The 24165-nt window shown below is 35.0% G+C and overlaps 1 protein-coding gene across 1 annotated transcript; it reads right to left on the minus strand.

Annotated features, from left to right (window-relative positions):
• Window positions 1-4843: 4843 nt before the first annotated feature.
• LOC123534850 (uncharacterized) lies at window positions 4844-16957 on the minus strand. Its single transcript, XM_045317297.2, has 3 exons — window positions 16902-16957; window positions 10289-10635; window positions 4844-6611 (listed from the first exon to the last, which is right to left on the minus strand). Exons 2-3 carry the CDS (start codon window positions 10618-10620, stop codon window positions 5255-5257), a joined length of 1689 nt encoding a protein of 562 aa, XP_045173232.2. The 5' UTR covers window positions 10621-10635; window positions 16902-16957; the 3' UTR covers window positions 4844-5254.
• Window positions 16958-24165: the final 7208 nt, after the last annotated feature.

Genomic DNA, 24165 nt, shown 5'->3' on the forward strand with positions numbered 1-24165 from the left:
CATAGAAAATATAGAGTTCCTCGTTTCAAGAGATTATTACCTTTTTTAGTGGGTGGGGATGGGTTAGGAAGGTTTGGAGGGGCTGGTGTTTAACGTCACATCATCACGATTATAGGTCATAAGTCGACTTTTGGCCTTGTTGAGACAGAGGAAGAACTCAAGTGCCACTCCGTGCATTATTTCATCCGGACGTGAACCTGGGTAGAACCACCGACCTTCCGTAAGCCAGCTGGATGGCCTCGTCACATTAAAGAATTCAACGTGATGTACATTAAGCATATGAGGTTTGAAATATACGCAGTATAAAAGTAACAATACATTTCAAATAAAGTTTTTTATTGGTAAAGTAATAGTCTGTTCATGAATATATAAAAAAAGAAAGCATTAGTCCATTTTCAATTCTCTGAAATCTGGTTCACGCTGTGCATATAAAATTGTTTTAAATGTTTTTCAAAATAATGGCAGTAAAGGCCACGTGCTTGGCTTTTATTTTCAAACGGTCTATGACAATGTAGCAGGATTGCTTGTTTACTGGAAATTATTCTGTCAAAATAAACACCAACAATGTAACAATAATACAAGTTGGTAATGATTACATATAGTCATATTCATGACGCATGTTACCACAGTCTGCTTATCAGTTAGTCAGTTTATCTAGAAGTGAACATATTTTTCTAATTAATGAATCTGGTGACAATTGGAAGGAATATTATCATATATTACAAGTTTTGCACGCATTTGACGCGCTTTATTGATACTTAGCAGCCGTATCAGTATAGTTCATGGCAACCAAACATTGTAAATATTTTATCAAAAGCTGTTTGATAATTTCGTACAACAGTGATATCCCTAAATTATGTTTGAGATGGCGTACTTACATAGTTGGAATATGTTTGGGTAAATTATTCTTTTTGGACTTGGCAAAACTGTGCATTCGTCAGGTGAAAGTATATTTGCCATATTATTTTTTTCGGTCGTTAATTGTTGCCTGTATTTTTTTTCAACTTGTGACTTGGTATGTTCCGTCTGCTTTTAAGGTTGTTCGCTAGTTTGCAATGAAATCTTCTAAGTATGCGATATAAGACCGATATCAGGTTAGCATGTACTTCCGTTTGGCGGATGAATAAAATCCTTCTGAGTCCACATTTCCTTTGTGGAGCGCCCCCTAACGGCGCATGTATTTCTCGACTTTCTGCCATAATACATGTAGCTTTAAAGACCTGCTCCAGACCTACCTTTTAACTTTAAATTGTCACCGAAAAAGCATAAAAATCCTGACTATGAACAGTGACGCCTGTCAAAATAGAGTATATTTTATATAAAATTCTATATAAAATACCAGTGGTTTTGCGTGCTTAAGTGTGGCGCGTGGCCGTTAACTGTTACCTCTTGTAATCATGGGTTGCATACACACAATACAAGTTCAATAGCCGCGGAGCAGGGATTTAAAATCGATGTGATAACATTTTTCAAACTCTAAGCCATAGGTATTATGTTTACACTTTACATTTAGTGATTATTTCATTTGGAAAGGGCTTAAATAAAGAGATATCCGTGATAAGGTGGGGAAAGATGTATTTTACGGACGTTTAGCTGATATAAATCAAAATGGATCGGTCAAATGTTTTGATTTTCATATATCTATAGTTTTCTTCAATCATTTATAAACAAGAAATTGAAATAAGGGGGTCTTCGCGACAGACTTTTTAAAATTTACGTTTTATGTTATGTATGAAATGTTTAAGTGCGAAGCTGAACGTCAATTTTGTAATCTCATTCCTTATTCCTTTTCAATTTTTCAAGATATTGAAACGCCTGTTTTGCAGCAAATTAGAGATAAAAAACAAAGAGTTCCCTGTTTACTACATACAACATGTGGTGAAATTGAGTTACAAAACCACTGAAAAATAATACTTAACTAAAAAGAACATTTTTATACTTTATTAGTCATTGCACCATCAAATAGAAAAGGATAGCGACTAACTGTAGAGGGTCAATCTGTGCTTAACGATTTTCGCTTTGTATCCTCCTTTGGTAATTTCTTTTTACACAGATTTTTACATTTTTAATTAACATGAGCATTATATGAAATTTTCATAATTTTATAAACTAAATCCCCGTAATACACCGGGTGTGTGAGACCAAGCTTCAAAAGAGTTTTAGAGTTTGTGTTATATTTGAGCAAGCTCTCGCAAAACAAATAAGTTGTGAAATATAGAGATCATATGATGTCGCTCAAGGGACATCTCCATCAAGGTGAGAGGAAGTTGATAATTTTAAAATTGAAATCGTCCTTTTTATCATATATTTTTGTTTCTAAATTACTATTCACAATTGTTAAATTTATGTTCAAAATCTGAGGTATTAGCCTTGTTAAGCTGTAACTCTTTGTAATGTATAGTTTTTATGTAAAACAAAATGGCATCATTCAAAAATCTAACGGAAGTGACTTCTCCGTATTGGCCCTCTCTTTTAAACCAATCAGAAAGCTTAAATTTCGCATTGGCCCTGTTTTCTCGTATTGGCCCTGCTTTTCTCATATTGGCTCAGTTATGCTTTGTATTAGCTCTACTTGTGCGCAATTGATCTCATACAGAGTGTAATATTGTAAAGTTGAATAATAATATAGTATATAATCTATGTTATATTGTTTTAATTTTGTACTACTGGTAGAAAGAAAAGTATCCGGTTTTTAAAAGCGTTTAAGAAATCGTTGTGCATTGATAAACTTGAAATTAAGCAAGCTTTTGTTACTATAAATAACAAGACTGGATGATTACTAGTGATGTTCCGATTGTCGCCGATATTCGATTAATCATCGCCAAAGTTTCAAAGTCGGCGACATCGATTCTGACCAAAAAGAATCGATTCTAATCGCTGATTTTGTAAAAAAAAAAATCCCGCTTTCAGGACTTTTTCAGATACTTCTCTCTGTTTAGCTTAAATACTTTTGCTCTTTTATAATCTTTGGGTTAGTATTTCAAAATACCTGCTCTTTAAATTGGAGAACGCTGTCAGGCCAGCTGTCATGATCGTAACAATAATAAAACATTTGTTGCCCTGGCAGTAAAAACTCAGACGCCTTGAAATATTTTGGGTTCTGCATGAAGCCTGAATGCCGGGTGTTGGCTCCTTTTAAGGAAAACCTTGATACTACTAGAGCTGTTTGCAAAATATGCTTTAAAGCATACATTAACGAAGGTACCTCATCCACTTTTTTTATTGGAAATAATTTTCAGATTTATTTGACAAGCTTTTATTATTCCTTTAATACAAAATAGTGGATTTACTTAAAAAAGATGATAAACTAATTCCAGACCTGCCGCAATGTCCCCAGCATATATTCCATGTCAAACTTGGCAGTGCATCTAGCATGACTTGAATCTCAGGCCTTGAGTCCTAGACTCGTAGAGAAAAGATGAATTCTAGTTACTTTTGCATTTGGTCCAATAGTTCCTCCCAGATCGCAGTTTGGACTTATTTGTTCGAACCGTTGAACAGCCGATTAAGCTATTGGTTGGTTAACTTTTAAGGCTATATGTCGACATTTTAGAAGAATTTGAAAACAAATCTTTGAGTTAAGGACTGCCTTTGTAATGAAATGAAAAAAATCCCATCAAGACAAATATTTTGAATCAAGATCTAACCAGCAGATACATGTAGGTTAACAGCCGGTTAAAGATTCGAACAACTGGACCATAATTGCCCAACAGTTGCTAAAGGCTGTACAGTACAGCAGCTGTGTCATAGAATTCTTCATAAAAAGTAATAAAAGTAGTCATACAATAATCTGAAAGTCTTGAGAAAGGTTTGCTGTTACTACCATGTTGCCACATTACAGAAGTCTGTATTGATTCTTTCGGTTCCGATTCTTTCGATGAATCGAATCGGAGAGAGATCAGAATCGGACCGATTAATCGATTCTGCCTCAGCTGTCCGATTCTCATCACTAATGATTACCTATAACTTCTTAAACTCTATATTACAAAATGAACGAAATATGACGTTTGCTGGAAATATCCAGGAGTTGTTTGGGCCTTACAAGAGGAGATGTTAAAACTCACTGTTCCATACTCCATATTACTCATAAAACCTTCAATCGTTTTTTTCTATTAAAAATGCAAGACCGAATGACTTATAAGCGGAGCTATTAACAGTTGAATTATATGTTATTTATAAAGAGCTCTTTTTATGATGATTAACACGTTCAAAGGCGCTTTACATACCAGGACAGCCACACAGGGCGCCATTCGCCCTCTACTAGTACGAACACAGAGCGCTCAGACCAGAGAAAAGAACGAGAGAAAGCCCACAGAACAGAGAGCGAGAATTCCATTAGATACAGGTCTGTCCCGCTAATGTAGCCAAGCCCTTTGCAAAGAAAAGAGTCTGGTTCTGTAAAGCAAAGATACACGTGAAGCCGTCTTACTTTTTAGCAGACTCACCCAAAGAAGGCCCTCTCGATATGCCCATACAGTCATATTTTGTCCGCAAAGGAGAAGAATTCTATAAGACTTGTCTTTCATTCTTATCCTTTCCTGTTTTGTCTTCACGACAGTATGTCATAAGTATAAATATATGTACTCTATTTCGGGAATAAATATGTTTAAACTAAAGAAGGCCCTCTGTACGTGGGAGACACTCAAGAGCATCTCAGAAACTTCAAGTGCCTGTACCGGGATTTGAACATTGGACCCTTGGGTAAACAGTCTTCGCGTGTTACCATTAGACCACCGGACCACCTAGTTCGTAAATAGTTGTGAATTGTGTATGGCATGAAATCCAGCACGAGTTCTAGATGCACAAGGGACAACGGTCACGTTTCAAATAACACAAAACCACAACGTTTTAGGTTGGATTTAATGAATAATCATAAATAAAATATCAAACTATTTGCATTAAATTTGCAAGAATTAAAACTTAACAATATATGGATGGTGCGTTTTAACTCGTTTCCAAGTATTGTATTTAAATCCATTTTCGTTGATTCAAGACATTTAGAAATATACTTAACGTAATCAAACTCATATTTAATTGTATTTTTTAAAGCGAGAACGAGACAAGATAATGATGTTTCTGTTTTTACCCGGAATCAATCTTGTTTTTAATATATCTTATCTATTTTATAAAACACTGTCTAAATAATTCATTTAGATGATATATCTTTGAGTATTACATCTATGATATTACAATTTCGGTTTTCCGTATAATAAGCTCTTATTTGCTTCTATAAAAGTACAAATAGACATGAAGACTAAGCGGATATATCAAACATAACTATTTTGACAGACGATTGACATGTTACAATTAAACATTTCCTTTTGTCGTCATAATGCAACGCGATTGGATTCCCCAGACCAGCGTCTTTTGCTACTAACTCTCCGAGGCATTTCCCATTCTTATCAAACATCACAATGTTTTTTGAACTGAATCCAGACAGGAAAACGGTTCCATCACTAGATACACACACACCTCCTGTGCTGACAAGACTTTTGTCCCGCAATTGTCTTTTTACCGTATAATCTCTTCCCAGACAGACGGCTCCATCACTGTTGTCTGTTACGATAACAGTTTCCCCACTGACAGCCGTATGTTGAGTAGATGCCTTTAATATCCCCCGACCATTGATATCTTTGTCAATAGTCTTCACTAAAGTACCGGATGTTCTGTAAACATTGACACCACTTCCGGTAGATATCCACAGCTCTCCAGCACAGTAAGCCATTCCCCAATAGCCTCCACCTGCTACAGATATATCTCTCACCCTAGACAATGAACTGCCGACTGATATAAACAGGACCTTGTTGTTGTTCATTTTCACAGAGACTTCATTCTGACCAGTACAACAGATACCACTGAGATAGTTACCTAGGTCACAGTGATCCTTGATGTTGTAATTCATATCAAGCCTCTTAATCTTATAATTATTCCAGTCAGCCAGTATGATCGTACCGTCCTGTAGCTGACATACATCACTTATATGACACGTGTTACGGTCGTTTTGCATCTTGATATTGATCTCCTTCTTTGATTTTACCGTATATACTCTTTGGGCAGTTTGAGGATCATTTTCTGTTTCTGTATTCACATGTCCTAAAGATGTTGCTGTCATCATTGAATTCTTTAAATCTGTATTTTCTGTAAAACATAAAGCTTTACTATCTTTTGCCTCGCTGTCTTCGACCAATTTTACTGCATCATTTACAGTCTTTTGTATCAGTTTCATCTGAACAAATTGCTGTACCGCATCCATACTGGTAAATGTCCGCAACTGGCTACTTGCATTCTCTATTTCCTTTTTGATAGTTCCGATCAAGGTGATATCAGACTTCAGTTCTTCCTTGACCGAAGTATAGTCCTTGTTCAAAGTATCTATGGCTTCACGTTTTAATTTCCGGATATGTTCTATGAAGCTCCGCTCGACTTCCTCGATTTTTGTAAGTATTTCATCTCTTTGCTCTTCAAGACAGTCAATGTTTTTCTGTGTCTTCTTATCAGTGTCTGCTAAACGCTCTTGAATGTTTCTCATGTCATTCTGTAAACGCTCTACCACGTTTTGTTGAATAGACGATGTCTTTATTTCTTCTATACCAGTCACTCCACTGCAGGCCCTATGTTACAAATAAAAATAAACTTTATGCAGTTAACTGAAAACAATCTTTGATTAGTAAATTAAAATGACTCTATTGAATTTCAAAAATGTCAACTGATAGTGCGTCTTTATAAGAAAAAAAGGTTTTCTTTGGAAAAGTGACATTCCAAAATACCAAAATGTAATGTAACGGATGTAGAACACTGCTCCTTCCCCCAGATCATTTGCCTAAATGTAAACAATGCACATATGGGCATTTACCCCATCTATTTTAAAGATTTGCCGCCCCTGAATTCTGTTTCAAAATAACAATTTCCATCCCCTAACACATTTGAGAGTTTATCACACTTTGACATTGTAACTGATAATCATTTAACCTTACTTATTAATTAGGACAGATTTCTCTCCTTAAAAAGAATCATTTTGTATAATTAGAGGGTACACTATACTAATCCCCAATGATAACATGATTCCCGCCGAAACGCGAGGACGAGTCTATTTCATGATAACTGATGAAATAATAATTCATAATGTTTACCCATTACTTGACAGTTAAATATTAGTATTTCTTTCATTTTAAATAGTCACTATGTATGTGGCAACATAGCTCAGTTGGATAAACTGCAATAACAATTGGATATAAGCAACTCGTTTTGTGGGTTCGAATCTTCATGAGTTTTTTTTTTCAGATCTGTTTTTTTTCTATTCGTTTTCATTTTTGTTTCATTATTTTTGTGTCTTTTTTTGATGGTTTGAATTTGTATATATGTCTTTATAAAACACAATAGTATGTTCATTATTTGCATGGTTTGAGTGCATGCATTTAATCAATATCATATATAATAAACTACTTTGATCTGCCATATCGGCTTTAGATACATCTCTGTCGTATTGTCACACCGCTCATGAAGGAAACTTAATTTTTATGCAAAAGTGAAATAAAAATTAATTCTCAATGCTGAGTTTCGAACCCACACGGCAAAAGATCTGCTGAACATGGACAGTATGCTTTACCACTGAGCTAATTTGTAATTGGAACAAAATCTAGAAATATTTAGATTGTAACATGCAAGAAAAAATGCTGAATTCCCTATGTTCCATTTTAATCTATTTATAGTCATGTTTGTAAATATCAAGTTATCGTTGGGGCATAGTACCAAACTGTTCTCCATAATTTTATTCATTGTATCACTCTCTGTTTCATCAAAACTAATATAGTTCAGGTAAGTGCCGATAATATTTTTGTGCGAGCATTAAAATAAAAATTAAAACATTTTGTAGATTTCAGTGCAGGAAATCCGATCAGCATCAAATCATATTTGGGCGGCCTTTGGATATATGTGAACTTTCTTTAAAGTGTGATATATGTAATAGTCTATTATACAGTGACAGCCAGTACATTACTGATAATGATTAAGATATGTTTAGTGCACTGTTACAACCATATATGTAATAGTCTATTATACAGTGACAGCCAGTACATTACTGATAATGATTAAGATATGTTTAGCACACTGTTACAACCGCACTCTTTTACACGCACTGGGCAATAGAAACAGACAGAATAAACTAGGACTGGGACGATTACCCGGTTAATCGGATCCGATTCGATTATTAGGTGAAACCGGTTTCAATTTTGCAAAACCGGTAATCTCTCTCAAACAATAAACATCACGAGTCGTACTTTATTTTTATACATTTCTTTGACCAGCACATAGATCTACAGAATATTCCCGCTATCACACGTCAACTGAACATAATCAATTGTCTCGGATTTGCATGTCGTGATATATTTAAAATAAAATACACCAAAATATGATTTATTAATTGTCGCACTGCTTGCAAACGATATACTTTAAGTCAGTAAGTTTCTAATGAAGTCAGCTGCTTGAAGTACTTTGATACGGTCGTCAGGAAAGAAAACAGCATTTTCAATATGGTGGCTGATTAATCAGTTCGATTCAATTTCAAACAAATGATTAATCGGTTTCAAAATTTTGAAACTGTCCCAGGCCTAGAATAAACTAAGAATGAAATGAACTAGAGCTATCACTGAAGGTGATAAATGTACACCCCCGCATGCACTGACACAGTACATTGCATTTTAACGCACATAAGACTGAATAATATGTGGACTGTATGTATATAGACTTTATGTAGATATATAGACTTTATGTATATAGTATAACAAAAAAGTAAAAAAAAAAAAGTCCCGTAACTCTGCAGAATATTTTTCTGAAAGATACTTACATGTACCATGCGCAAGTAAGGTTTGTACTGATCACGATCACTAGTTTGAAGTTTCATTAAATTATGTGCAATGGTTCCGGAAATTAGGTGCGCACAAGATTGCATATGCAGACTCTATGTGTATGGTATAGTAACAAAACAGAAAGTCCCATAAATCTGTAGAATATTATCTTAAACAACGTAACATGCACCATGCACACTGATCACTTGTGTGAAGTTTCATTAAACTGTGTGCAAGGGTTCGGGAGATTAGGTGCGCACAAAACTGCATATACAGACTCTATGTATATAGTGTAGTAACAAAAACAAAGTCCCATAACTCAGCAATTTTTTTCTGAAAGAACCTAACATGCACCATGCACAACGAGGGTTGGTACTGATCACTTACGTGAAGTTTCATCAAATTGTGTCAAGGAAAAGAGGTGAGTTGGTGCGCATGTTCAGACTGTATGAATATAGTACAAAAACAAAGTCTCATAACTCTGCAGAACTTTTTTCTGGAAGAACCTAACATGTACCATGCACAACTAGGGTCACTACTAATCACTTGTGTGAAATTTCATTCAATTATGTGCAAGGGTTCGGGAGTTTAGGTGCGCACAAGATTGTATATACAGACTCTATGTATAATATGGTATACTAGTAGTAACTAAAAACAAAGTCCCATATCTCTGCAGATTTTTTTTTTTACATACCCCATGCACAACTAGGGTTGGCACTGATCACTTGTGTGAAGTTTCATTAAATTGTGTCAAGGGGATGAGAAGAGTTGGTGCGCACAAGATTGTGTCTACAGACGGACGGACGGACGGACAGACAACCTGAAACCATAAACCCCCCTTACAACTTCGTTGTACGGGGGTAAAATGACAATTAATTTAGCATATGCATGAACAATGTAAATAAAAGGCGAAATAAAATGAGAGACAAAATAATTATTGAGGAGCAGATATCCATTTGAAAATCCCAAGCAGAGGAGGGAGAAGGCAAATTTCCTCTCCGTACTTTATGGGAGGTGGAGGCTAATGTCTGCAAATGTTTCGTTTGTCACGGGAGGTAGATGTCCCAGTAGTAAATGTAGCATATAGAACTACAAGATACGTACACTTGCATGTCTGCTGAATGTAATTTAGTGCTTTAAATTGGTACATTTTATCTACTTTCATTAGTTCTTTATTGCTGGACTATTAAGTTAATCTATCCACTCCATGATTCAGGTACATGCTAAATGGTTGTAAAATCATCTATTAAAATGTTACTATGTTTTAGTAAAAAAAAAAAAATATCTTTCCGACTTTTACTTAACATAAAGATCTACATGTTATCAAATAATGTGTTACTATGTTACTGTGTATTAGTATAAAATCCATCTTTTTCCAAATTTGACTTAACATAAAGATCTACATGTTTCGGAAGACAGATGAACTTAAACAATGAAAAGCAAACCTATGATCAGTTGCTATACACTTCAAACAATAAACCATGTCGTGCCCTGCACAGTACATCTCGATATTTCGGTCTGGATGGTAACGGCATTTTGTTGTCACAGCAGACACCAACCCTTGCTTGGCAGTATCTCTGTCTAGTAGCTTATGAGAGCGTGTAGCCTTCTGACGACCATGATGTATCGTACACGTTGTACATAGATACTCCTGGCCGTCAGGGCAATATTTGACAGCTTCTTCTCTGACGTCGCCTTCTCCACACGGAGTACAGACAATATCAAAGCGAGCATCTGATCCGTCTTTGATTGATGTAACGTCGCCTCCTTCAGCCATTACGCCAAATCATTCCTGTATAACATACGAGAGTCATACAATATATAATGCAACCATTGTTATACATTTTTTAAAGCATTTGAGAAGTCTATGATTAAATTCATATCGTTACAAGAGCGTTACCTACATTTCAACGTTGTCTTTTTTGTTGCCTAGCAACGATGCAATGCCTTTAAACCTTATCTGGCCGCGTGATATTCAAGGGGTCCATTGGAGCATCCGAAACACTTTGAATAATGAGTTCTATTAAAACTGAGACGGCACATCGTCTTACAAGCGCATTTAAGGTTTTTGACAAAAAATACAAGAATTAAGAATTGCTGTGTAACATCTTTCTTTTATTTATGGCCTAAATAACTCGTGCCATTGCATATCACTAGTATTCAAATGCAAACCAGATAAAAGTAATCTATATAATATGCTGAAAGATGTATCTGGTAAAACTAAGTCTTGCTAAGTTGATCGTTTTCTTTCACATAGAAACATCTCTGAAATAACTCTCATCCAGCTAAGAAAATTTTTTAAAGAAAATTAATTTAAAGAACATGGCTGCTATGCTCAGACAATGCGCACAAATATTGGATACTACATTGCCATGCTATCAGACAAAATTAGAAATCAACATGCTATCTACAACTATTGTTATGAAAAATTAATAACGCTGTTTTGGTCATTTCTAATGTCTCGCTTGATGTGAGAATATCGAGACTGCATACTATTTTTATTTATTACATGAAATACTATCCATTTAATGTTTTCATACTCGCTTTATGTCTTTTACATACTCGCTTTATTCGCTTTATGTCTTTTACATACTCGCTTTATGTCTTTTACATACTCGCTTTATGTCTTTTATATACTCGCTTTTTTCGCTAATGTCTTTTACATATTCGCCTAATGCCTTTACTTCAACATACGCTGCAACGTGAAAAACAAGATTTAAATTTATTCAATATACATTTAAATATATATCGGCAGTGGCGGGATTGATTATGTTATGATTCTGTATTGTGATCATTTTTCTGGAGACAGAAGGCATTCCTTGTCTTTTCAAAACTTTTCGTCAAAGAATTTAAGATGGTCTTTTTGAGTTAAAGCATGTCATGGATTAACTGAAACACGTATATAATAAATGTAATAATTCAAATTGTCTTAGCTTTCTTTAGTAATATTATATGACATAACATAAAATAACATGACATAAATTTTCTTCAATTCTAAAGCATGGAATGCTCATCGACACAAAACAAATATACAAAATATTTGCGTAAATAACATGATATACCAATATGATATAATGAGTAGTTTGGCATGTCAAACACATGTTTTAATTCATTGAATAACGACGGATGAAATTTCTAATTTTCTCTCCATTCAGTGTCAATCTTTGACTGAGTTAATGAAAACCCAACTTTTTCGTACAATATGTTTCTTACTTGAACAGACAGACAGACAGACAGACTATTTTATTGCAAATCATTTAGGCTTAAAAGCCCATCATGACATAAATATTACATAATACAAGACATACAGCAAACAGTGACAAATTATCAATAACACTGCAATTGTCTCTTATTTGATGTACATGTAGTTGCTATTTTGACATTTTAATATTAAATGTCAATTTCAAGAACTTCCTATGTACACGTACAATATATCTGGCGTTTGAAAATTGCAACATTTCGATCAGAAGACACATAGGTTTCAAATAAATAAAACAATTTCTGTTTAGCATGTTTTGTCTTTTACGATATCAATCCTGGTAGTTTAAATGGTCAAATATCTATACAATCAACAGGAAGTATTTGTTTTATTTACCTAACTTTTTTTGCCAAACAAAACTTTTAAATGTGAGTAAACTTAACAAGAGGGTCATGATGGCCCTAGATCGCTCATTGGAGTTGCACAGCTTGCTTGAACAGTTCTGGAAGAAAATTAGGCAAGGAAAATGTCTGAGAAATTATTATGAAAAATAGTATATTTGTACAATCTTCCTAAACGGCCAGCAGTTTCTGACGATGAGCTTAAACTTTGGTCTGCTGTTTTTGAGTCAAGAATATTCTTAAAGTTTCCACAATATACTTATACGGAAGAAGTGGCCACACCCCTGCCGGCCATGTTTCCGATGAATCAAAGTAGTTTGAACAATCTATGTAGAGGGTCACACACGTACTATTTGTTTGAAATTATTCTAAAATCGGGCAAGCAGTTCCATATAAGAAGATTTTTAAAATTTCCACATGCATATAAAGAAAAGTTACTACGTCACCTGGTGGCTATGATTTTTCACGAATCGAGAAAAAAAAATTCTTGGAAGAGAGTCACACAAAGACCGTGAACAGTACTGAATCCCGCAAACGAGACCAGAGTAAAGGAAAATCAGTAGCGTTGTCTGACCTATATTATAAACAGTCTAATTACCGAGTCGACTCTACCTAGCTAACACCCCTTAACCTATAAAATTTGTTCCAGTTGAGTAGCAAACGTTTCAAAAGTTATCAGAAAGGGAATTTCAATAGGGAATAAATGCTAATGAACACAATTTGTTAATACAATACCTTATGCTTCCTATAACTTAAGGTAGTTCTGCACGTTCGGCTCAAAACATTTTCTACAATGTAGATTTTTTTTATTAAACCCTGATTTTTCCAAACTTCTGAACATACTAATAAAATTCCGCAAATAAAAAGATAGGGGATTGTAAAACCAGTTATAACACGCATTTGCGTTCACACTTGTAAAATAATGTAGTATTACTTTTTAATATAGTATCAAAACCACCTCCCGAGGTAGTTTTAATGCTACATTACAGAAACCACTTGACCTTTAAATAATTCATGTTTTACACCACATATAGTGTGGACGCAAACGAGTTTAAAAATAAACCGAAGTTAATGTAGGATTAAAAACATAGTCTGAACACGGTATGAATGATATATTACACAACCCACTTGACCTTTACATAATTCACGTTTACACCACATATACCGTGTTCAGACTACGTTTTTAATCCTATATTAACTTGGGTTTATTTTTTAAACTTGTTTGCGTCCACACTATATGTGGTTTAAACCGTGAATTATGTAAAGGTCAAGTGGTTTCTGTAATGTAGCATTAAAACTACCTCTGGAGGTGGTTTTAATACCATATTAAAAAGTAATACTACATTATTTTACAAGTGTGAATGCAAATGTGAGTTATAACTGGTTTTACAATCCCAAATCCACAGATCTTACCTTTTGGCAGAAGAATACCATGTGTTTCTCTTTTGTATCAAATAACTGATGCTATGGCTGGCAAAAGTAATTGGAGTGTTGGTGAAACACAAACATTAAATTGCGATATGGAGTCATGCTGATGCTCAAAATGGACTATAGATGGAATGAACAGAAATTCTTAGATGAACACAGAAGTTTAAACATTGATGACTCCTTCTTGTTTCTGTTAGCCTCCTTCTTTGTATACCTTTTTTGCTTATTGCAAAATATTTGTTAACTTCCAACATTGCATATATATATTTAAACCACATTTCTTTGCCTAGTGTGGATGCAAACTAGATTATACTTTTATAGGGTTTAAATGTCAAATACCAATTATAGCCAATTAGTGCCTGATAAAAATAAAACAGATCTGCTAGTGTGAACACGGTAATATAGCGTGGACGCAAACGAGTTTAAAAAATAAACCCAAGTTAATATAGAATTAAAAACGTAGTCTGAACGCAGTATAACTGTCTTACACTGTAGAAACAAAATATGATTGAATTTTGACTAAATATACTGATTTATGTACATATTACTACATTAATTCAATAAAATGTTAAGACATTATTTAAACACATTGTCTTGACCTAAGTAATATATGTCACTGTCAATTTGAAACTAAATTCTTGTATATATATCTCATATTTTTCATGCAAATCATGTATAATTACCATCTTTGGTAATACAAAGGAATACAGTTATTTTGTGGTGCCTCTTTAAGAGATTATTGAGAATGACAGACGTTTTAATATCATATTTTATCTTTAGATACATAATAACGTTGTTGTATTAATGTTATATTAATAAATGTACTCACGGATTCATAAAATAATTTTCGTCTCAGTGACCCGAGTCCAGGCTTTAAATATTCTGCGTGTTCCGGTTAAATGACGTTACGCCATTACTTCCGGTTCATCACACGATGACTCATACGACCTCTTCGGCAGATACTGATTAAAGGTTTAATACCGTGTTCACACTAGAAGATCGGTTTTATTTTTATCTGGCACTAATTGGTATCTGACATTTAAACCCATCAAAAAATAATCTAGTCTGCGTCCATACTAGGCAAAGAAATGTGGTTTAAATATATATATGCAATGTTGGAAGTAAACAAATATTTTTCAATAAGCAAAAAAAGTTACAAAGAAGGAGGCTGACCGAAACAAGAAGGAGTCATTAATGTTTTAACTTCTATTTCATCTAAAAAATTCTGTTCATTCCATTTATAGTCAATTTTGAGCATCAGTCTGACTCCATATTGCAATTTAATGTTTTTGCTTCATCAACACTCCAATTACTTTTGTCAGCCATAGCATCAGTTGTTTGATACAAAAGAGAAACACATGGTATTCTTCAGTCAAAAGGTAAGATCTGGGGATTTGGGATTGTGAAACCAGTTATAACTCACATTTGCGTTCACACTTGTAAAATAATGTAGTATTACTTTTTAATATAGTATTAAAAACCACCTCCCGAGGTAGTTTTAATGCTACATTACAGAAACCACTTGACCTTTACATAATTCACGTTTTACACCACATATAGTGTGGACGCAAACGAGTTTAAAAAATAAACCCAAGTTCATGTAGGATTAAAAGTGTAGTCTGAACGCGGTATTATAGGGTTAAGTTTAACATAGGTTTGCCGGAAAGGCTGATACGGTAGGCCTAATCAGATCAAAGCGTTGACATAGAGCGATACCCGTTTATCAAACGTGCAGAACTACCTTAACAATAACACTAGTTTCTGACCTATGTAAGATCGTCATTCATGATGTCCTACCCCACCCCCACCCCCCTTTCCAAAAAAATATCCTGCAGTACCCTTCCTTCGAAAATTCGGAGACATTACCCTTAACAAAATGTTTTAGGCTTAAACGGAAAAAGTGAAAAAAATGCGAATCAGTTAACAGAATTGAACGTCTCTTTAATAAAAGAGAGGGCTTAACAACATTTACAGTGACTTCGTCGACGACCTATTGATATCAGTGTTAAATGTACTGTTTAATTGACTTGTCATAACATGTTTCTGGCTTTCATGTTAATCTTATATAAGCGTGAACAGAATATAATGAAAGCCGGGAACAAGTTTTGACAGGTCAATCCATTACTGTGTTACGCAAAATGAATTTTAAGGTTCATGTAAAGCGTTTGAGACCACCCCTTGGGTAAATTTTCATTTTGGAAATTATACCGGACAGTCATAATATACATATAAGGAGTTGTTTAGAAGAAGTAGAAAATATTTTCTATAGAGGGCACCTTGTTTGGTAATATGTATTTTGTCTTACAAAACATGTACTTCAGCTGTCCACGTTCTATTTTGTACAAAATATCAAACTTCTTTTTCAAACATATTTTTTTCTCCAAGTTTGTTTTTGTTGTGTGTCTTACATACTTATCCAGGTATTCCGGGAAATGAAAAATAGTTTACTTTTATATTTGTTGAAATACTGCAGCTTTTTGTCAATTTGACGGCTCTACTTTCACTTTCATTTTGCAATTTTTGCATTTTTTTTAAATGTACATGATTTGTAACACTTTCAACTTCCGGAGTACCTGGACAAATATGTTAGACACACAATGATTATAAAAGTAATGACAAAATACTTTTGAAAAAGAACCTTGATATCTTCTACAAAATAGAACAAGAACAGTCAAAGCACATGTGATATAAGACAAAATTTAAAATTTGTTGTTCAAAATGGAATAACCTGTCTTGAAAGTTTCTTCTACTTAATATGAACATTTTGGTGTATTCTTTATGATAGACCAATGCCTATGTGGCCTAAAAAAGCTTAAAACAAAAATTCACCCAAGGGGTTGTTTCAAAAGACTTTTCAAAAGGAAACATGAACCTTAACATAAACATCCCACAACATATCTCGTAACGTTACTTTACAGATAATTATAAATAGATATTGGGACTTATATTTTAAACATCTTAATGTTGCATAAATGTTTAATATTCTATACAAAAAATGTACAATACAGAAAGCATAAATAAAACTCATACCTCAACTGACCCTTTTCCAAACTCCTAGTTTCGTTTTCGATGCATACGAAGACGCATTCCATAGTTAGAAAATCGGACGCTCCGTACTGGTATAGGCGGGGCAGTAGTATGTAGGCGGAGCGATGATATTATGATTCAAATTGTTGGCGAACAATGGTTTGAAAAGTCGTTTAAATCTATAATTACATTGAACAAGTTTGGCTCATTTGAAGCACTGATGAGAGAATTTCTGTTTGAAGATAACAATAGAATTTTACATATTTAGTTATCATAAAAGAATCATGATGCAAAAGATATTATTACAGTACCATTATATAGTTCAATCTTTCACCTTCATTTTGGCATGATAAAATTAATTATTATGTTTATTCTTCAGAATGTTGAGAAAAAATCATGTTAAAGCAGTTCACCCTAAACCCCTTAGTGTGTCCTTAATGTGAAAGCTTATTCTGGGTTGCGTTCACAGTGTTTTAAGTTAATAATGACTTAAAAGATATGCTGACACTGAAGTGCGTCCGCAGCTTGTATGGCATATATTAATTTCTCTTTAACATATTATATTATATTTTCTGGGTCCGTCAACAGCTTTTATAGTATGTAGTCCTCTTTAACAGTAACGCAATGGAGATTCTTCAGTCAAATTCTATAATGGATATATCCCTCTTCATACAGGCATAATTTTTAATGTATTACAATGTACATAGAGCTCCAACTCTAAAAATTAAGGTACGTCCATAGTTGTTATAACGAAAGGTCCTCTTTGATAACCTGACTACTTCTTAATTTAAGAAAAAAAAAACGAATATATATTCTGGCGTCCAACAGGTTGACACTAAAAATAAATACTATGAATACGATAATTTTATTCAGTACATTTAAATTGTAGTTCATTTTTCCAGCTCCACCTTTCGCAAATTTCTAACTAATAATAAGCTTTGATAATGTGGCAGTTGAGTCCAATAAGACCAGGGATGTTCACAGATAATCCTTCACAGATCTATTGTAAAGCAATCGTTGGATTTACCTGTATTGGAAAATAAACAGTGTCATTTTATTGGGGTCAACTGCCACATTATCAAAGTTTATTAGTACAAGGTGCGTCCTTGTCCTCCTGTTTATATGATAAATTGTGTATACACTACGGTAGTATGGAGGGGATTATTCGCCACTTCACATATTATAGAAGTTGAAATTTCAATATGCTAATTCATTTCCCGTGTTGCTTTTTAGAAGTGCATTATCCCTATTTATATGTAAACTTGTGATATTTTACTTATAACACTACTTTTGATGTTGTAGCCAATGAAAATTAAAATGACTTTTATAATTCAGTCGTAAGAATTCATATGCAGATATCTTAATAATAATTGAGCCGCGCCATGAGAAAACCAACATAGTGGGTTTGCGACCAGCATGGATCCAGACCAGCCTGCGCATCCGCGCAGTCTGGTCAGGCTCCATGCTGTTCGCTTTTAAAGCCTACTGCAATAAGAGAAACCGTTAGCGAACAGCATGGATCCTGACCAGACTGCGCGGACGCGCAGGCTGGTCTGGATCCATGCTGGTCGCAAACCCACTATGTTGGTTTTCCCGGCTCAGTTAAGTATTCAATTTGCTAACTATCCCAACAATATGAAAACCATTGAGTCAAAATTAACTTAAAGGACTTTATATGCAATTATTTTAATTATTATTAAGAATTTATTTTGCTAACTTTGTCATTTTAAGTATACTTAAAATGGCATTGATAAACTTCTTATTCCTATATTCAAGTTTATTTTGAATTGGTCATAATAATGACATTTTAGTAATTTCAAATGTATGTTGTTAAGCTAAATTCGTTTCTTTGCGCTAAAATGGGCCCTTTTAAGTAAAGGGGAATAACTGGTAAAACAGTAAACAAGAGCTGTCACAGGAGACAGCGCGCTCGACTATTTCGATGCTGGATAGTGAAACTGGGCACATCTGAGGAAACTAGAGCTGTCACTGGAGTGTTTAATGACTCATTGTGGATGCAGATATTGCACAATAGCCTGAGTCTATGTCAAAAATATCAACTTAAAGTAATAAGAGAGGTAAAGATAAAATGTATCAAAACACTATATAAGTATATCCTAAGCAAAAAGGGGCATAAATCATTAAATATTGGTGTCAGAGTTATGCAGCTTGTGTCATATAGTGTGGGTGATGGTGCTGACAACTGTTTTAAGTTTGAATCAAATCCATTCAGTAATAAAAGAGACAGAGTGGAAGTGCAACAAAACTTTAACCTAAAATTCTAAGTAAAAAAGGGGAATAATTAATGAAAAATTGGTGCCAGAGTTATGCACCTTGCATCATATGGTGTGGGTGATGATGTTGAACAACTATTTTAAGTTTGAATCAAATCCATTCAGTAATAACAGAGACAGAGTGAAAGTGCATCAAAACTTTAACCTGAAAATCTAAGTGAAAAGGGGGGATAATTCATGAAATATTGGTGCCAGAGTTATGGCCTTTATGTCAGATGATGTGGATGATGATGAGGAATAAGTATTTAAAGTTTGAATCAAATCCATCTTGTAATTACAGTGATAAGTTGAAAAAAAGAGAAAGTGCACCAAAACTTTAACCAAGGTGGGGACGCGGAAAAACGCCGACGCCGACGCTGGGGCGAGTAGGATAGCTCTCCTTATACTTCGTATAGTCGAGCTAAAAAAAATAATAAACGCTCCCCGTACCGGTGTCGACAATATTTAATACTAAGAAAATAAGTCCGCCTGCAGCCGTTCCATTAAAAATAAAGCTTAGGTTATTCTGAACATTTAAATGATGACCCCGGTAATAAAATACATAGTAGTAACCAAAGAAATAGTCAAAGCTCAAACGGGTCAAAGTTAAAGTGTTTTTTTTTTTCGACTTAGAAAGTGAACCCGGTCGGGATTTTCCGATGGCCCGTGGTTGGTACCCAAGTTGATCTACCAAACGGTTGGCCTTGACCCGACCCCTAACTCTGAACAAAAAAAATCAACTGCAAAACATGAGGAAATCCCAGAATAATGCACTGTTTTTTTTTTTTTCTGGTTTTTTTTTTTTTTTTGTTAAAACAGTATTTATGCAGAAAACTGCACTGTTTTTTTTTTTTTTTTTTTTTTTGTTTTTTTGAGATTTTCACTTTTCACCATCTCATTTTTCAGCTCTTAGACTACCAAATAAAATCAGGGATTTTTTCTAAAGGGCTTAAAAATGGGCACACCCAGGCAAGCTCTCGCATGGGTTACGCAGTCAATATGCAAAAGGTTCCTCTCACCCCTAGGGTCCGGGTGTCGGATATGTCCCTGATATCGAATTTTTGTAATCATAATTAAAGTGTCAAAAACTATATTTTTCTCGTAGGGTTTGACATTATTAGCTAGATATTGTGTATTTTTAATACTACACAACAGAAGACATTCAGAACCCCCTTGTTGGATCAAACCGGTCTCTAGAGGTGTTCGGGCCCCGGGCCTGAAATCAATTTCTAAAAAATGATCATTTTCAATTAAATATTACGACAAAAGTACTACGGATACATTAATAAAAGTTACATGTATTTGTAAAACTTTCCAATAACTATTTCATAAAGGGATAGCTCAATGTTTAAACACGATCCTAATGATCGACCGGGCTCGAACATAGGTGCCAGGTCCAAACGTAAAAAGAAACACGTAAATGTACCTTATACAGGGCTGGCGTGTCTTAAGGCGATATTGGCATACTAGGTGAGGTTTTTGGCCCGAGGGCTTTAACCCAAGGGCAAATACCGGTCTAGTATGCCAATATCGCCTTCAGGCACTCCAGTCCTGTTTTATAACTTTTTTATTGCATATATTCCACTATAATGTTAAAGAAAAGACGACATGAAAAAAAAATGTTGCACAGCGTCTTTGAACGTTTATGTAATGCGCGGGCACGTTGACGTTTTCTGACGGCGCTGACGTCATTTCCTTTCAAACATTTGTTTTCAATTCATGCATTTTAGTGTCAACGTTTCTTGTGTCAGCCTTATTCAACTACGATAGAAGAAGAAGCTAGAGCCCTAGCGAAGTTATGTACTCATACCATGTGTTCTTTTGTAAAATAAATGTTAGTTTGTATATACTTGACACTATGCCAGTGAAAGTATAAAATATTGATGTTTTTACAGCCGGAAGTAAGCCTGATATGGATTTTTGGCACACCCGAAAGTTTGCCTGATATCGATATCAGGTACACCAGCTCACAGGAAAACTAATTAATATCGGCCTCATGTTGCCCATATACGTTTAAATTCAGTACACATTTGTTACTATATTTAGTAACATATGCATTAACTATTATTTATTATTTCTATGGAAATAAATAGGTTCAGGTAAGTTTTGTCCGTCCGTCTGTACGATCTGTAGACTTGCTACAGGGACCGTATAACGGTAATTTTTGTAGCATTTTTTCGAAAATTTCATCAATTTCATTTTATTATAAAAAGCGTCAGGAACAAGATATCAAATTTCTTTTAATAAGTAGTTAGAACTATCATTTAAACGAATATGAAAATCAATTTTCCCCCGACGGACATGCCGTCGGCAACATTTGCTGAGCCTTGGCGTTTTTGACTTGTAAAATATTAGCCGCAAAATAAAGAAAACGTGCTCACATAAACTATTTATTTTGTGTCAATAACTGCAAATGAAAATTTAACACTTATATTAAAATTTAATCTCTCAAAGGTTGTAAATAATCAGTTCGTCCGTCTGTACATAATTTAGGATAAAAGCTGTATTTCCGTACGGAAAAATTCCGTGTTTTTCATCAACTTCAAATTATTGCAGAATGTTCCAAACACAAAATATTTTAATCAAATAACTTTTGAAAATTAAATCTAAACATTATCTAGAAAGATATGTATTTTGTCTATATTTAACACGGACGGTTTTGTCGGGGAACCGTCTCAAAATGTACAATTTTTCTTGAAAATATGCATACTTCATATATTAAATTGAGGGATGGACCTTGTCGGAAGTCATATCTTCATAACCTTCTGACACCCATAGCCAACTCAGGTACTCGAACATCGTGTTACTTTGTAGCCAGGACCCATACCTAGTCGACGATGCATAAAACTGGTACATGTTCTGGCCAAACGGGATTCAACTGGGTCCAAAGCCCCCCAGACATGGTATTTTCTATGTAGGCTTATCTTGTAGCGATGTATGACATGTCCTGGCCTCTAGGATTATCCAAGATACTAAAACATGGTCTCAATCAATAACAAGGACTTACACCTATACAACCATGTAGGATATATGTATATTTCTTTGGCATAAAGGCTCTCTTATTCTTGCCTACCGAGCGGGGAAAGTATACATTTATCCGAGCACGCGCCGGGGATAGATATTCCTGTCTTTCCCTAGGGAAAAACCTTGTCTAAAATAGCGTGCACTAAGGTGACGTCAAACCTATTTATCTCCACGATCTATTTTGAACATGATAGGCAAGAAAAATGATCTAACGTGTCTGCCTGTGAAAGACAGCTGTTTTCCCTACCCTCGGGACAGCATGGATAAAAAACCTCGCTAACGCTCGGTTTTCCATTCCACACTGTCCCTCGGGTAGGGAAAACCCCGTCTTACACAGGCAGGCATGTAAGATCCTTATATTCTTGCCTACCTATCGAGGGAAAGTATACATTTATCCAAGCACGCGCCGGGGATAGATATAGAGAATCTGTCATTGGTGTTCGGTTAAGATCAGAAAATCCCAACCCGAGGGCGCACCGCTCAAGTCTTAAACGAGGCTGTGCCGAGTTTAAGACTTGAGCGGTGCGCCCAAGGGTTGGGATTTCCGATCTTCACCGAACACCAATGATGGATTCTATTTCTCACTTACTACAACAGAAACAATAAAAACAAACATGAAAATATGAAACTATTTTAAACGCGGGAAATCGACGTCCGTAAGCAAAAGTGACGTCGTGACATTTCAGTGACGCACAATAACAAAGTTCCGCTTTAGTTTTATCGTTTGTAGCGTAACGGTACGTTCTTATCATAAAGTAATGAATTTTGAATCGAGAAATACACTATAAGGAACGGAGAGAAAATATAAAGGTACCTGATTTTTAATTATTTTACATAAATAATATGTATATTCAGTGCATGAAGTAGTCCGTCACAGGAGCGTAGGATAACCCATGTGAGATAAGATTTTCCAGCATTTCTAAATATAGAGATTTTTCTGTCCGATAAGTGAGAAATTCCTGTCTTTCCCTAGGGAAAAACCTTGTCTAAAAAAGCGTGCACTAAGGTGACGTCACATAGTTCTGGTACCATTGTGACGTCATAAACTTTATAAATAATGTCAGGAAATACCAAAAACCTGTTTGTCTCAACGATCTATTTTGAACATGATAGGCAAGAAAAATGATCTAACATGTCTGCCTGTGTAAGGCAGCTGTTTTCCCTACCCTCGGGACAGCATGGAAAAAAAACCTCTCTAACGCTCGGTTTTCCATTCCATACTGTCCCTCGGGTAGGGAAAACCCCGTCTTACACAGGCAGGCATGTAAGATCCTTATAGTCATGTTCAAAATACGAAGTTAGAAGACAAAACGGTGTCCTTATTCGACCCTACATGCCTGCACGACCATGTATGATACATTTATATATCATGGTCATAGGGGTTCAAACCGGGTTTAAAGCCTTTCAGGCATGTAAAAGCTAGCCTCGGTAGCCTAGTGGTAGAGCGTCCGCTTCGAGTGCGGCATTTCTCGGGTTCGATCCCCGGCCGCGTCATACCAAAGACGTAAACAAGAGCACCGCCTTGCGGGTGCTGACGCTCATCTGATTTTTTTTGTATAATAGAAATATTGTCCTACCCATGATTTTCTAAGTCTAAAAAGGGCCATCACTCTTGCAAAAAGCAGGATAGAGTTATGTTTCTTGATGTACAGTGTCCACTTATGATGGTGAAAAACTGTTGCAAGTTTTAAAGCAATAGCTTTGATAGTTTATGAGAAAAGTTGACTTAAACATAATATTCAACCAAGAAAATGATTTTTCTAAGTCCAAAAGGGGCAATAATTATTGCAAAAAGCAGGATGGAGTTATGTTGCTTGCTGTACAGGGTCAGCTTATGATGGTGAACAAGAGTTGCAAGTTTTAAAGCAATAGCTTTGATAGTTTAAGAGAAAAAGTTGACCTAAACATAAAACTTAACCAAGAAATCTGATATTTTCTAAGTCCAAAAGGGGCCATAAATCTTGCAAAAA

The sequence above is a fragment of the Mercenaria mercenaria genome, chromosome 12 (genome assembly GCF_021730395.1).
Source record: "Mercenaria mercenaria strain notata chromosome 12, MADL_Memer_1, whole genome shotgun sequence".
NCBI classification, from domain to species: domain Eukaryota; kingdom Metazoa; phylum Mollusca; class Bivalvia; order Venerida; family Veneridae; genus Mercenaria; species Mercenaria mercenaria.

Bases quoted from the DNA above. Each gene is read 5' to 3' on its own strand.
- LOC123534850 (XM_045317297.2), bottom strand. From the start codon at position 10,620: ATGGCTGAAGGAGGCGACGTTACATCAATCAAAGACGGATCAGATGCT. The intron at 6,612-10,288 runs GTTTGCTTTTCA...TTTGTAACATAG, and splicing joins TGTATAGCAACTGATCATAG to GGCCTGCAGTGGAGTGACTG.